This window comes from Cryptomeria japonica, chromosome 4 (genome assembly GCF_030272615.1).
Source record: "Cryptomeria japonica chromosome 4, Sugi_1.0, whole genome shotgun sequence".
Taxonomy (NCBI): Eukaryota; Viridiplantae; Streptophyta; class Pinopsida; order Cupressales; family Cupressaceae; genus Cryptomeria; species Cryptomeria japonica.
In genome coordinates this window covers 737,796,865-737,812,873 of record NC_081408.1, presented here as the reverse complement: position 1 = coordinate 737,812,873, position 16,009 = coordinate 737,796,865, and the positions used below count along the sequence as shown (strand labels likewise).

General features: G+C 37.4%; 1 protein-coding gene across 5 annotated transcripts in view; it reads left to right on the top strand.

Annotated features, from left to right (window-relative positions):
• Window positions 1–15,808, top strand: part of LOC131027442 (uncharacterized) — a 33,998-nt gene extending 18,190 nt beyond the window's left edge. For all 5 annotated transcript variants that reach the window (XM_057957507.2, XM_057957509.2, XM_057957511.2 and 2 more), the window contains one exon: window positions 14,769–15,808. In XM_057957507.2, the coding sequence (XP_057813490.1) occupies window positions 14,778–15,326 (549 nt within the window). In that variant the 5' untranslated portion in view covers window positions 14,769–14,777 and the 3' untranslated portion in view covers window positions 15,327–15,808. The remainder of the gene's footprint in view (window positions 1–14,768) is intronic.
• Window positions 15,809–16,009: the final 201 nt, after the last annotated feature.

The window sequence follows — 16,009 nt, the reverse complement described above, 5'->3', positions numbered from 1 at the left end:
AAATGCTTAAGAGTGATCTGCTTGCTATGCTTTCCTCTTCTTGACTTGCTATCGATTAAGCTTGCAACAACTCCTTGAAAACGCACCTAGCATGATCATGATCTCCTTTCAAGCAATGAAATGCACAAGGCTTGGTTTGCTGATTTTGATGGCCACTCGAAGAGTCGAGGCTTAGTTCGCTGATTTGGAGCCTGACTGGAAGCCTTAGTTTGCACATTTATGGCTCCACTGGAAGAGTCAAACTTAGTTTGCACTTTGGAGGCTTGACTAGAAGTGATTTCAAGATGTTAACTTTGCTAACTTAATCACTTCGCCTTGAGCCATTTCATGATAATTTAGACTTCTAGCCTATCCTTTCTTAAAAATATTGACTCTCCAAAACGATTTGCCTTAGCCAAATTTCAGCACTTCATTTCTGATTTTGCAAGATGATGATCAAATGGAATGATCGTCATGAAATCATTCATTTCTTAAGCCTTGAGAACTTACTGACCTCACTTCATCCTAAAGAGAGAGACTTGACTTGATTACCTCCGGGCCACCTAAAATACTACACCTCTTTCAAGTGAAAGTTAAGTTACCGATTTGGGTACGGGAATAGATATGGAATTGGGTACAAAATTGGGTACGGAATTGGCAAAAAAATTCCTTGGGTATGGGTACGGGTACGTCTGTGCACACACACACAAATATATATATATATATATATATATATATATATATGTTCAAACATCAAAATTAAAAAATATAAACTGTATCAGTGTAGAACTATAAGAAGAGTGATACTCATAAATCCATAATTGCCAATAAATTGAATATTTTGATCGCTCATTCATAATCTGCAAAAATGAAAATACCGAAGTCTCAAAATGTCATTACACAATGCAAATTCAAAATATAATCGATTTTAATATTCATTTTCTTTAGTAGAAGCATCAAGGTGAATCACAATCAATTGGATTGCCATTACTACTAGCTGTGCCAAGCATAGAAGCTAGTTTAATTTCATTTTTCAAACATTTGAAAAAATGCCAAATCATTAACAACATAAGGAACGTGATTTTACAAAGCATAAGCAAATAATTGCTACATATGGATAATGTAAATCAACTGAAATCAATCTTAGTAATGCTGATATAAAGTTTACTAACCTCGTGTTCATAAGTATAGCTCACAAATGCAATTGAAATGATATTTAATTGCTTGCTTGCTAGCATATTCTGATAAAAAATGCTGTCACAAAGTTATTAGAGTGAAACTAAGGTTTTAATTTATGAAATTAAGCTTGGGTACGACCCTTGGTACTTCCTGGGTGCTTGGGTTCTTTCCTTCACAGAAGAACCCATAGAGAGCCCAGGCACCTAGGAAGAACCCAAGGTCGTATCCAAACCCAAATCGTACCCGTGCCAGGACCCAGGCTAAAATAGAAGAGTCCGATATCTTAGAGTGAAAGGCAAATAGCTAAAGACTCTACAACTAACCTAGAAAGCAGAAAAAAGTGGGGATCTATCCCCATTTGCAATGGGGCGATTTGGGAAAACATCACAACACTACTTATCATACTGTTACACCTCCATCACAATCCAACATATCCAACTCCAATTTATACATTGAGGCCACTATAAACAATTTGGCCCAAAGCGTTTCATCTTTGCAACATTAATTGGCCTCTATAAAGTATAACCCAATCCAAATTCAATATTCCGACATGAGATATCGCTAGTCTACTTTTTGATGACATCATTCGTACTCTTGTCCACAAACATGGATGTTTCCCATTTCACATTTGGAGACATAAAATGGAAAAGGTGACCTCCAAACTCATGAAAATATTTTAAACTTTCTGTAGTGATTTTTTGCATGATCGTACACTCATGGCAAAACTATTAACCCATACTTGAAGAGATCAAGCTTTCCAATGATTTTGTTCCTTGCCTCCTCGTTCAATTTATTCTTTTCATAAATTGTCTAATGCATTTGTGCAACATTTTCAAAACAATATTGGTCCTCAAATTACTTTAATGGATTTGATGCATTGTAAGCAAGGAGTTAAAGAAAAAGTGACTAATTTTATTGGTAGATACAAACATTTGCATTCACAAATTGCTTATCTTGTGCTTAATGGTGATGTTCAAAGAATTTTCATTAATAATTTGCAAAAGGATATTAGAGATAAGCTTTTTTTTTTATTATGCTTCTTTCACACACTTATGCACAACGCTTTATAATTATTAGCTTCAAGTGAGTCAATTTGAATCCTTTGCATCAATGGCTCTAGTTGATAAGAATGAAGAAGCTCATCAATTCTTTCAAAAATTCCAAAAAACAAAACAAGAATTTCATGAAAATCAATAATAATTCCTTCAATCATATTGATTCTCAAGTGGCAGCTACAACACCAGGTGTGGCCCCTTTATCGTCAATCTTTACATTTTGTAATTTTACCCCTCTTTCTATATCATTGCACAATGTCATGCTTAAATTGATTAATGCTAATGTGATGAAGCTTCCTCCCGTCAAACCCGTAGATGCCTTTAAGCCTTTGCCAGCTTCCTTTGATCCTAAAGCCTTTTGCCAAGACCATCGTCAAGCTGGCTATGATATTGAGAAGTGCGATGAATTGAAGCATGCAATTTAAAATCTCATTGATTCTAACACTATAACAGTGGAGGTGTGAATGACAAAGGAAATAATTCTGTGGCACCCCCTGATTAAAACTTGCAAATCTTTATCAATTTGTTGTCATTCTACCAATGTCATTGAGCCTAAACATTCAAACATTATAGCTGCTAGCGAAATGTCTACTGAAGCCAACCATGTTGTGAACCTTACAGAGCAACCTAAGCTTAAGCATGACCCTCACATCACCTTTGACTCAAGGGAGAGATTTTTGATGCACTTGATGGACTGTTATACGTTACTACGAAGATTAAAGGAAAGCTCTCATGAGGAGTGCTCATTGATCTAGTATATATGGTGATTGTTATATTAAAGAATATTTTTATACACAACAATTATATCATGACATCTATGATAAATCTAATGTTCTGATTAAAGTGCATGATGGTTTCACTTGTCTCACTATAGGTTCAATCACCCTTCCTGTAGAGGTTGGCCCTAAGTGCTTAGATGTTACCTTTTCTATTATCCCTACCTCCGACCAATTTCATGTGAAGTTGGGACACCCTTGGCTCAATTCCATGAAAGCTATACCTTCTACCATCCATAAGTGTTTGAAGTTCCCTTACAATGGGCATATTATCATGATCAATCATAGCCTTTATTAGCACTGACCAAGGCGTGTAAAATTCACCCTTGATTGCTTTTGGCCTCAAAAACCTGAACCTTTGCAACCACAAGAAAATACCCTTTTCTTATCTTATCTTATCAAAAATTCAAACATGAGAAGATATCAACCTTGAGTAAGCCTAAGGATATTTCACCTATGGATATGGATATTCCTCCTATGCATCCCGGACATGGACTTCTTCCCACCCCTCCTATTTTTCCTATATATGCTGCAGTCTGACCTCCTATATCTTATAAAGGTCAAAGAGAAAAGCGCTCAACATTCTGTATCTCTCAACCTAGTGAGGTTTCTTCAATTCCTCCTACAAAGGAAGAAAAGAAGCATATGTTGATTGATCGCGAACCTTCCCAAGCTTCCATTTGTACCAAGAGAAATCGTAGTGTGAGAGAACGCCAACGGAGATGTCATGCCAAGGCTTGTGAGCTTGCTTCCCAAAATCTTTCCTCCCCTAAGTTTATGAATGCTGACTTGCTTGCCCAACCTTCGCTTGACCCTAGGGAGGAGGTTTATCTTAATCAACTACATGAAAAATTAAAATTATCTATGCAAAATGACAGTTCTTTATCTCCTTTGCGCATTAAAGATCATATTGTGATTAGTTTGGATGATGATGTTGATGCTAATAATGTAGATACTAACAATTTGATGATTGAGGTTATTGAGATTAATCATGAGCTATCTTTGAGATTTTCAAAAGCATTGATCCTAGCTCCTAGTGACAAAGAAAGCGATTCATCATTAGAGTATGGTTCTTGTTTGAAGCTTGCAATAGCTTGATCTAACGTGATTGCTATGGCTCCTCTTGCAACTTGTCCGCCATCCCTAAATGATATTAAGCAAGACTGAAGGGGGATGATTTACTAGACTAGCTTTAGTTGTACAATAGACTCCTTTGTGCGTTTGCTTGCATGTGATGTGTTTGTCTCATAATGTAATGCTTGATGTGTCTTTGTGTTATGTTAAGCTCTCTTTGGATAACCCTTATTGCTCTGATGGCGCAAGGTAATGGATGGAACCTGCTATGGCACAACGGCAAACACTTCCAACAAAAATGACATCCTAATCTTGAATCTATTTGCTTGCATGTGATGTGTTTCTCATGATGTGATGTTTGATATGTTTGCTTGCATTTTCAAGCTCAAATTTCAAACACAAGTTCCTCTCTACCTCCTATTTCTAGTTTTGTACTTGATGTGTGCACGTGTTCTGAAATTGTCTGATTATGCTGATCGTTGTCAATTTTACATCATTAACCCTAATTCTTCCACTTCCAAAATCAATTTCAACTCAAACAAGGAGAAGTGAATCCAATTTGTGCCCAGCTTCTGTTCCAATAGGTCTTGAGGTTGAGCCTATTGGATTCCTTAAACTTAATGTGATGTATTTTGGTTGAGAATGGGTTTTGTTCCTAGTTCATATAATTAGACTAGTGAACCTGCATTTTCCAACATTACATTGATCAAGTCTATCTCTCTGGCCTTAGAATTGCTACCTCATTGTCCAAAATTTTGAACAAAAACCTTAACCCTATTCAGAAGTGGGACTCCCCGGTGATAATTTGACGGAATCTATTTGAATTGGTTGGAAAAAAGAAAATTATGGATAGGAACAAGATAGAAAACCTTCTGCATCAGAAATTGTTTCTATTTGAGGGTCAGTTACAGACCAAGATTGCTAATATCCGTTTGGAAGCCAACCTTATTAGGACCAAATCCTTACTCAGAAAGTTGTAAAATTATAGATTCCAAGGTCAAAAAGTCAGAGCCAGGATGAATTGGCTTCATGAGGGTGATAGAGGTTCCGAGTATGTTTTTAACATGATCAAACACAAGCAGAAAATGGAGGAGATTGGTCCTATAGTAGACAATGGGACAACGTCTAAGGACCCCACATTCATGAAGGAGATATTCCACTCCTTTCAGAAGTTTTTTTACCTCAAAAGAGGATGGTAAAGCGATAGAAGCTTGTTGTATGCCTGCTGCAATTTGTAACCAACCTTTAGTAGAGTTACAGGTGGGTTTGAGGCCTTAGAAAATTCTTGTAGATAACTTGTAATAGCCTTCAGAGAATGCATGTTTGAAAATAAAAGCCCACCAAACAAACAACCACCAAAACTTTGAAAGAAACATTTTTTTTGGGTGATTCAAGATTGTTGAGACATGGACCAGCTAGGACTCGAGCCTAGGACCTTCCATACGCTGCTGGAGTGCTCTACCATTGAGCTACTGGCCCCTCTTGGACCAGTCCATCGTCGGTCCGAGTGTGGCTTATTTCCAACACCAACACCCCCCCTTAAGCCACACCTCTCGTGTGCTTGGGGCTCCTAACCTGGACCTGGCTCTGATACCATTGAGACATGGACCAGCTAGGACTCGAACCTAGGACCTTCCATACGCTGCTGGAGTGTTCTACCACTGAGCTACTGGGCCCTCTTGGACCAGTCCATCGTCGGTCCGGGTGTGGCTTATTTCCAACACCAACAAAGATAACTTGTGGATTTAGATATTTTCATGTTATTCAATCCTTCATAGCTATCTCATCAGGGAACTAATTCATATTACAACACCTTAGTTAATTTAGTAACTTTGGTTCTCATTTGACCCTTTAAATACATCACTATGGGAAATTTAAGTTGTAATTCACAACCTCATCTATAACTTAATGGGAATTTTAGGTCATATTTTGCCATCTCAATTATAATTGATGAGAATTTAGCTTTCAAGTTGCTATATCAATTACAAATTTATAGAAAATTTAGGTTTTATTTTGTCACCTCGTTTAGAAATTTATTGAAAATTTGGGTTTAATTTTCCACCTCAATTAAATCGTATGGACAATTTAGATTCTAATCTGTCAAAGTTTATTAAAATTTAGCATGAACAATGGTTTCCCAACCACCCACATTCTAATTATATATAAAATAGTTATCTCCTCAATCACTTGAAGTATATTTTTGAAAAAAAAATTCCTATGGGATTGCTCCTCTACATAGGGGATTTCGCTAGAATTTCTATAGAATTTTCCAAGGGCTAGTTCTTTAAGCATACTCTAAATGCATCATATCAAATAATATTAAAATTCGCAATCATGTTGACTGTTTCCATATTTTGCAAACAAATCTACAAGGCAGTCTCAAGCATGTAATTATATATGCTTTTATCTGCTTTTTACTGGATCTGTATAGCCTGTTCCAGAACTATTAAATTTGACACAAGCCTAAAGATGCTGGCAAAGGTTTTTGGGTCTGCCTTCAGACCTGACACTTGCATTTACTTGTAAATTTTTAAAGTTTATCAAGAAGCCCATCCCATTCATGTCTAACAATAGTTGCATTTTATGAGGCCACTGCTTGTTGGCACATTTGCCAAGTATTTCACTGGGGTTTGGTGCATATGCACCATTTATTTCAATGAAAACACTTAGAAGCGCTATCTTTAAAAAAAAATTGCTGTGACAGATTTTATGCTTGCAATTGTATTTTGCTCTAAATAAGTCAATTCCAAAAATTCAATGCTATGCAAATCTAATGATTTTTGCAGTCCTTGATATCATGTGTTGGTGAGACATTATTTTAAAAAGTTCTAAAGTTGTTAAGAATCTCCCCAATCTTACATTTTATAAGCATTGTAGTTCACGAGGACATTTTTCAATGCTTGCCAAGAACCAGACAAAGCACATCTGTAATGTCCCCACTTTGAAATAGAATTTAATAATAAATAATAATAGTAAAATTTAAATATGAAAAATTAAATTGAAATATAAAAGAATATAATTAATTAAGATTTTATTAAGTTAATGAATGGTCAAAAGACATGGAAGGAAAAGTTGTGACTCCCTCAACAATGAGGTATAAAAGGGAGAAGAGAACCTCATTTGAGGAGGGGATAAATAGGAAATCAGAAGAAGAGAACCTCATTTGGGGAGGGGATAAATAGGAAATCAGAAGTGCACATCCGATTTAAATAAGAAGTGTAGATCTGATTATGAAAGGTTATGTCCCTTTCAAAGGGCAGAAATCATGAAGAGTTGCACTCTTTCAAAAGGTGCTAATGGTGAAAGGGTGTGTCACTTGCCAAAGGGCATGCATGATGAAGAGGTGTGATCTCTCCCTCACAATGAGAGATATAAAGGGAAGGAATCAAAGGATCCAGTGTCATCACAATCGATCAGATCAGATCAGAACTGTTATTAAGTTACAGGCAGTAACACCCTTGTTCTTGGTGGTATGCATGGGGATGTGTTTAATAAGTATCCTTAATATATGAAGCCTGATAATGTTCTTATGCAGAATTAATAGTAATATTAATACGGACTGCAATATGTATGACAGTCGTACTTAATTTCATATATATACGTGTGGATAAGCTTAGTTGGTTTGATGTGATTATGCTGGAATCACAAGGGGACTTACATTCGAATGCCTGAATGTTTGATTTGCTGGAACTTGATCATCAGATATTTCATTTGGGCGATGCTCTTTGTCCTAGACTAACTTGAACTGAAAAAAATGGCAAAGGACGAAGGGTTGAGAGATTCTATTCTAATCCTAAGAATGTAGAAAGATGAGTGAATGATTAGATGGAATCCTACTGAGCGAGGTCTCACCATCAAAATGAACAATTTGACACAAGCTCAGTGCAATCTTCTAAGGACGTTTCTAAGATATTTGAATCAATACCATCAAACCTTGATCACCATTCAAATTAATGCATAAGCAATGAGTGTAGATGGTGATGGGAGTATTGATATAGCTAAGTCCTTCTATCTTTGCTTGCTTGCCTTGGGATGTATGTCTTCTCCTTAATACTCCTTTGATCTGTTCATGCCTTCAAGGTGCTGTGAGAGTTGATGTTGTGGTTCATGTCTTTGTCTAAGTGTGTGCTCCTTGTATAATCACCTTCTTATGCTTGTCTTATGAAGTTCCCTCGAGTGTATCTTCCTTGCAGCTTCATCTTAATGTTGACATTTACTTGTTTTGATCCCCTTCCAACGTGATTCTCTTCATTTCTTTCTTCATTTTCTGCAAAATAAACAAATAAGTATCAACACATGATTTATAACCGTTTCATACTTCTATTTTGACCTGATCTCTCATTCTGATTTCATGTGATTTTTCACTAAATCTGATCAAAGGACTGACAATAATCAGTGAATTTGCTGTGTGGAAGGTGAACTTAATATCCTAGGGCAAATCTGGGGTATCTTAATGATGAATTCTGCTGGTTGATAGGTCTCTTAACTGGGCAAAGTCACTCCAACCTGATGCTCCAATGATAAATTCGCCTTCTCCAAATGACTAACCCTGCAATTAATGTTGAAGTTCGCCTTGTGTACTGATTGAAATTTGCTAATGTTTGATGCAGTTCGCTGTCTAATTGAAGAAATTCACTGACCTGCTGTTAAATTTCGCTGATACAGAGGAACTGAGTTTTGATTTAATGTAAAAATGATCTTTCGACCTCTCTTATATATGCGACTTAGGGTAGGGATGTGTCTTTTGGGATGCAAGGCCGACTTGGTTTAGTGTAAACAAAATATAAATTGTTTTTCTTGACTCTGGCCGACTTGATAAATCATACTCTCCCTTCTACCAATTCGAATTTCGAATTAGTTTAGGCGCCCAAAATGCTTGCCTTATTGAATTTCGCTCTAGGTCTCTTGCAAGGACAGGCCCTAAAACATAAAATTCGCTTCATGCTCCTAGCAAGGACAGGACCTATAATGCTGTTCGCTCCAAGACCTCGGCAAAGTACGCTCATGATTCTAGACAAAGTTTGCTTTATTACTTCTCCAAGATATATATTCAAGTTCGCTTTGGACCCTCAACAAGGACAAGGAAAGGTGACAATTTTGCTCCACGTCCTTCGGAAGGACAGGCCCTATATGACAATTTTCGCTCCAAGGCCTCTCTAAGGACAGGACTCGTAATGAAATTCGCTCTATGTCCTTCCGAGGGACAGGCCCTATAGCAAAACTTGCTTCATGTTCTCTCCAAGGACAGGCTTCATAAGGCAGTTCACTCTCTGTCCTAGGCAGGGACAAGATCTACAATGACATTTTCACTCTATGACCCTTCTAAGGACAAGGTTGATTCTAAACAAAGTTCGGATTAGGACACATTCTAGTTCGGTCTACCATTGGCAAGGAGAAGGCATGCAAATGATTTCGCCCAATGTCCTTTGGAAGGACAAGATCTATAATATAGATTTCGCTCTTTGACCTTTGAGAGAACAAGGCATAAATGAAATTTTCGCTCTCTGTCCTTCCCAAGGACAGGTTCTATAATGCTAAATTTGATTGCTTACCTTTGCAAGGCACACTTTTTGTTAAATTGCTTCATTATTTGAGTGATCAAGGTCTAAACAGGGAGTTCGCTCTATGACTGGCCTAAGGACAGGCCCTAAAATGAATTTCGCTTTGTGTCCTCTCCAAGGAGAGGACCTATAACATGTTTTGCTGGCTGACCTTTCTAAGACAGCTCCAAATTCACTCTTTGACCATGGCAAAGACAGGCATGATTGTAAACCAAGTTCTCTCTTAGACTCATACTTAGGTTTGTTTTACCAGCAGTAAAGTCAAGGCATGCAGATCGCTCCATGTCCTTGAGGAGGATTTCGCTCTATGCCCTTGGTAGGGACAAGACCTAAAGTGCAGCTCGCTCTATGTCCTTAGTAGGGACAAGACCTAAAGTGCAGCTCGCTCTATGTCCTTAGTAGGGACAAGACCTAAAGTGCAGCTCGCTCACCGTCCCTTCAAAGGACAAGACTCAAATTTCGTTCTCAAACCCTTGGAAGGACAAGGCAAAGACACATTCAAATTCGCTCAATGACTATCAGCAAATCACTCTGGAAGATCACCAAGGACAAGGTCAAGGTAGGTAAATTCGTCCAATGTCCTTCCCAAGGACATGACCTATAACAATTTTTTGCCCAAAGACCAAGGTAAGGACATGAATTAAGTTAAAGATTTTGCTCACCAACCCTCCTAAGGACAAGGCTTCAAAGTGCAGCTCGCTCACCGTCCCTTCAAAGGACAAGGACAAGAAAGGTGAATTCGCTCTATGACCTTCTGGAGGATGGGACTCAAAGACAAAGTTCGCTCTTGACCCTTAATGAGGTACAACACCTTAGTGAACTTCTCGCCCTAAGACCTTGGCAAGGACATGAATTAGATTAAGAAATCCAAGGACACCATTCAAACAACCAAGGCTTGTGCTTGCAACAAGAATTATGATTGGATAACACAAGAAACCTAGGAATGATACAAAGGAGTCCTCCTATTTACCTACCATGCTCAGCTCACTTGATTTTCTCAGTTCCCCATTTCAATCATAACCCTGCAAACAAGATACAAGTCATCCATTTCAAAAGCCTTAACAACTGATTGTTCTTACTCGAACCTCAGGAAACCACCCTGACTTGATGAATCCTCTGGCTACTTGAGGAACTCTATCCCTTCAATGCAAAGATTAATAACAACTCTAAGGCTGACCAACAACTAAGCTAAGAGGACTGACCCTAGAAAGCGAAAAAGTGGGGGTCCCCATTTGCAATGGAGTGATGTGTGAATACCTCACAACATGTCCTAGCTATTCATAGTCTTATATCTCTCTATTCTGCTTCTTTACAATAGAATCTTACACTTTTTACTCTCTTCCCTGTTTGAACCAGTTTGAGTATGTCAGCTTGAGCTAACCAGTCTTGTAGCTTTCCACTGTCACTGACCCTGCAACAGTCTTCCTTTTGTCCTTATATCCTTTATGGCCATGCTCTGCAATAGTCTTGCTTAGAAAGGCGTTTTATTACCCTGGATGGCAACAGCTATCCCCATGACCACAAAAATTCTGCTGCCAAGATCCAACAGCTTGCCCACACAGCTCACGAGTAGCTGAACTGTCCCCCGCACTGTCCATAACAACATGCCATTGTGGTAAGACAAATAACAGCTACCACAGTGACAAAGAAACATCTGTCATGGCTATAAGGAAGAGGGACAACCTGACCATGAAATCATATGGGAACTGCCCTAACCATCTCTGCTCATTAACGAGACTATATGCATTCAAGACAAAGTCATATTGCTTCTTAACAAGAGACAAAACTGCTACTTCATTCTCTTGATTGTAGCAACTTCCTAGCTACTGTTATGCACCTTGAAGTGACTTACAGGAATCATGACAGAGATGATCAACTCTATATGTATCTTTGTGAAGTTTTGGATTACCATCAATTACATCTTGAACCATTCTTTGAACATACACTCGCTGTTCAACATCATCTAAAACACAACATTATTGAAAATAATAAGAATCGCTGTTGATGATGATTTCTATAGAAAACTGACACTACATGACTTATGGCATGCTGAAACGCACCAGCAGCACCATACACCTCACCTGCAACAGCCATACAAATGCTTGTAGCACTGCTGTTAAAGAACTTTGATAGCTGCCAGTGTACTTGCAACAATACAAAATAATGCCTGCAGAATAACTAGAAGTGGTTTTCATTTTGCTGCAAGTGAACTTGTAGCTTGGGCTTAAATGGAAAATTCCCTGATGTGAACATTCTCAACCAAATTTTGAATCTGTCATAGAGATCATGGATGAATATGTAGTTGAGAAATTGATCATAGCTAAATGGATTGTTTTATTGGAGTTGATCTACAGTTACCAACAAAAACTTTTTGTGTGCTCTCATCTGTACATTAGACCAATCCATAGTTCTTCCACTTCCAGGCAACAAATGTTATCACTCCCAGATAGCAAGATGTTGAAGAGTTAACATCTCTTGCATATGATGGTTTTGTAGCCAACCAAATATTCCTCAGTGATGAAGACAACCTTGGGGTTATCTGGACTCTGGAGCATCCCAGGGAAGTCAGAGTAGAGGAAATTTGAAGAAAACAGAGCGAGTATTTTCTAGTTTGATGCTAGTAGATTTCCACAATCCGTGAGATTGATATGCGCTGCTTCTGGATTTGATTGTGTGAGTGTTTTTACATCAATGTTTCGAATCACACTCCGTGATCCATCATCAAGATGAGATAGAGTGCCATTTGTAGCAAGGAGTGGTTATGTGTTCACCCTGATGGTTACCTAACATCTTGTTTGCATGAAATGGTAGTTGTCCCTATTTTGTCTGTATGGGAAGGCTATAGGTTACAAACTGTGCCTCTTCCTCTCCCAAACATTACAAACAAAGAAGGGTTGGAGATGGTTTTTGAACATATGTAAGGCTTTGCAAAGGGGTTGGCTCTTGTTTATTCCTTCCTATGTGTTCATTGTTGACTGTTGTAAGCAGAGAGTAGTGGAAGCCATGGAGTTGCAGACGTGAACAGATGTTGGAGCTCAGTGTTGTTGATGCCATGGGTGCCAAACAGCCCTTGGGATATTAATACACTTGTAAATACAGAATATATTGGGATTAGGAGTTTTGGTGCACTTATACAGGAGATTTTTTCCATTTATGAATTTCTCCCAGTGTATGTGTTGTATTCAGTCTTAGTCCTTGTTTGCTTATGCTAAATTTATTCCTTTTCAGTAGTTCTTTCATATTTGTTTGCATTGTTGGTTGGATAATACTGATTTTTGAGCATTCTAAGTTTGCTAATCAGGAAAAGGAAGTGTTGTTTTGGAGCTGGTATTTATAATCTGTAGTTGAAGGGCTGTTTTGAGGAATATCCACATCATTTTACTATCTGTGCCTGTCTTCAAATTTTTGTGTTTAATCTTCATTCAAAAAGTTACATTTCTTGTTTTTGGGTGTGTGATATAACATTGTGAAGTGTTTACAGGTTGCAGTTAATTCATTTTGGATCACTTTTAACCAGAACTTTACTGGGTAAAACTGCTTAGAAATTTATATATCAACAATGACATACGATACACATTTTTTAAGTTTTACAATATCCTTTGAATTATTGGACTTTGAGTGAATGCAACTCTAGTCTTTTATAAATTTATATCATCGACTCGCCATGATCTTTTAGTTCTTTCTAGATTCACTTTTTATATCATCCTTGTTTGGCTTAATACGTGTAAACTATTGTTGATTTTTGATCAGATTATAATGTCAGGTTAAATTCAAAAGTTTGATCTATGATTTTATCACAGCTACTAATGAATTGGTCTCCCAACTCAAGAACAATATGTTTGATCAGTCAAGAATATTATTTGCCTCTCAAGGTTATGATATTGCTGAAGATGATGGAAGGATCTGCTGTATAAGTAATCCCTTTGCACAAGATTGTTCACGAACTGATTAGATGATAATCTAATCTGCTGACAGTCAGATTCGTATATGATAACAATATTCGAACCCTTTTGGAGATGGCACGATCTGCAATATCTTAATATAGTTTCTGCGTGTTTCTTATTGTATATCTTAAAAGTAGATCGCATCATACTTATGTATGAATGCGATTGACTTCTAAGGAAGTCGTGACTCCTACCAAGAGTTACAACCGATACCAAATTGAATCGGGTTCTTGCATAAACTGATTCATTTGTAATCAGTTACCCAAAACTAATCACTCGGTTGGAGATGAATGTATTTAGATTAATCACGATTTTACATAAATCGGTTATAACAAATATCGATTAAGTCACGTAGGGTTTAGAAGACAAATATATGTTAATAGGTTATAATGATAAGTAATCACCGATAATCTGAAGGTTGAATTAAATAAATATGTAAGGCCGATAGGCCATTCACATATTTGTTTCAGTTGATTAGAAGGATTGCTACTGACGCTATATCATTAACAACTATAATAACTATAAAGATTGGATAGAGGTTGGTTTAGACGGAAGCTTCTGACATTTGGCAGTTAGAAGAAAATGATGTGATTAATTCTTCAATACACTTTGGCTTAATATCATCCTCGTTTGGCTTAATACGTGTAAACTGTAATAACTATAAAGATTTGATAGAGGTTGGTTTAGACAGAAGCTTCTGACATTTGGCAGTTAGAAGAAAATGATGTGATTAATTCTTCAATACACTTTGGCATCTGTTTTATGAAATTGGGTCTGATTTCATGTATGAAGCCTTATAGAGAGCAAGATATCTTTTGTTTTGATTTCTTGGTGATCTTATTCAATGAATCTTCTGAATTATTGCTACCTTTGATTCCTATTTACTGTTGGGATTTGTTTTTCTCATCTTTATCTGTAACTTTGAAAGCAATTACTGAATAACACTTAGTCAGGTTCGGTTGCTGGGACACCAAATAGGGTATTACTTAGGATTTTGAATTTTCTTTTCCCTTTGTGGTTCAAAACTTCAAAGCATACACAAGGCAGTTGATCTTTGTACTTTTTTGAAGTAGAAATTTCAACTCAAGTTTCTTTGAAGGCTCTACACACGTTTTTCATATTCCATAAATCTTAATCTTTATAGTTGTAATTTTTTATCAGCTATCTCTAACTTATTTCATTTTGAAATTATTCATTCAGATTGACAAAATGGGTGATCCATTTTCAGTTCAGATTAGTGCTGGTCTCGTTCAGAGGCTTGTTGGTGAGGAGGATCGGAGACTCAGAAGAAAAACTAAACCAAAGGTCCCAAGATCAGATCCAAAGAAGAATGACAGTCCTTTGGTTGAGGCAAAACATCCCAAAGAGACTGATATTCCACAGGTTGAGGCAAAAGCTTCCAGAGAGACAGAAGGATGGCAACCCATATTGCCTCTGCTTCCTGGAGCAGTCTTTCCACCTCTCGACACGGAGTTGAACCCAATTCGGAAAGTTCTTCATGAGAGTGAGAGAGTTATGGAAAAATTACAGAAAGAAGAGGCCAGAATGGCAGAAGAAGTTAAGCGTAAAGCAAAAGAACTTCACGAGAAAGAGTACAGAATGCCAGAACAGAAATCTGTGCCTTGCTCAGTTTTGAAAGATGAATGTGTACAGTGTTACAAGTCTCACCCCGGTGATCCACTTCAGTGTGCTGAAGCCGTAAAAGCTTTTGCAGAATGTGCGAGGCAAGTTCATCTGCGGTTTGCTGCTTCTGGATGACGTTGGAAATAATGTACTGGAACAATGTTTAACATTCCTTTTGAAAACCGATTCAAAAATTTCTGTGAAATGCATGGTTGATTGATGAACCTTTTTTCTCAGCATCAGCATGTATGTTGATTGATTGGGACAAACATGAATTGAGTTATGAACTAAGAAAATAACTGATCTTTTAAGTGGCAGTTGAGTGAATCTATGCTTCCTTTGGGGCAAAATGAATTGAAATACCATCTGGGATATTATGTATTTTTGCCTTGAGTTGGAGTGGACGTTGCTAGCCTTTTAATCTTCCTCGTCAATTCAAGGATTTGTTTCTGTGCTTTTGTCTGGTTTTAATGGATTTTTCATATTATTTTCATGCAAATAGTAGAAACTCAATACAACTGCCTTTCAGCTGAAGCTGCTTGTAATACAGTTAATCTGAATGTGAATTCACAGTCAGAAAACTTCCAGTAATAAATATAAATTCACTTCCGTGTTAAGAGGAGGAAATGTGTCTTCTTTATGGTCCAAATGCTTACAAATTTTACTTACTAGACTTAAATAGAAACTTGAGAGAACTGTGAACATTTCATCTATGGATTCAAATGAAACCCCTCTGTGGGATTTTTATTGTTATGGATTTATGTTTGATGCGAATGCATTAAACCATACACGGCATTCTTGGTGGACAGGCCACGGTA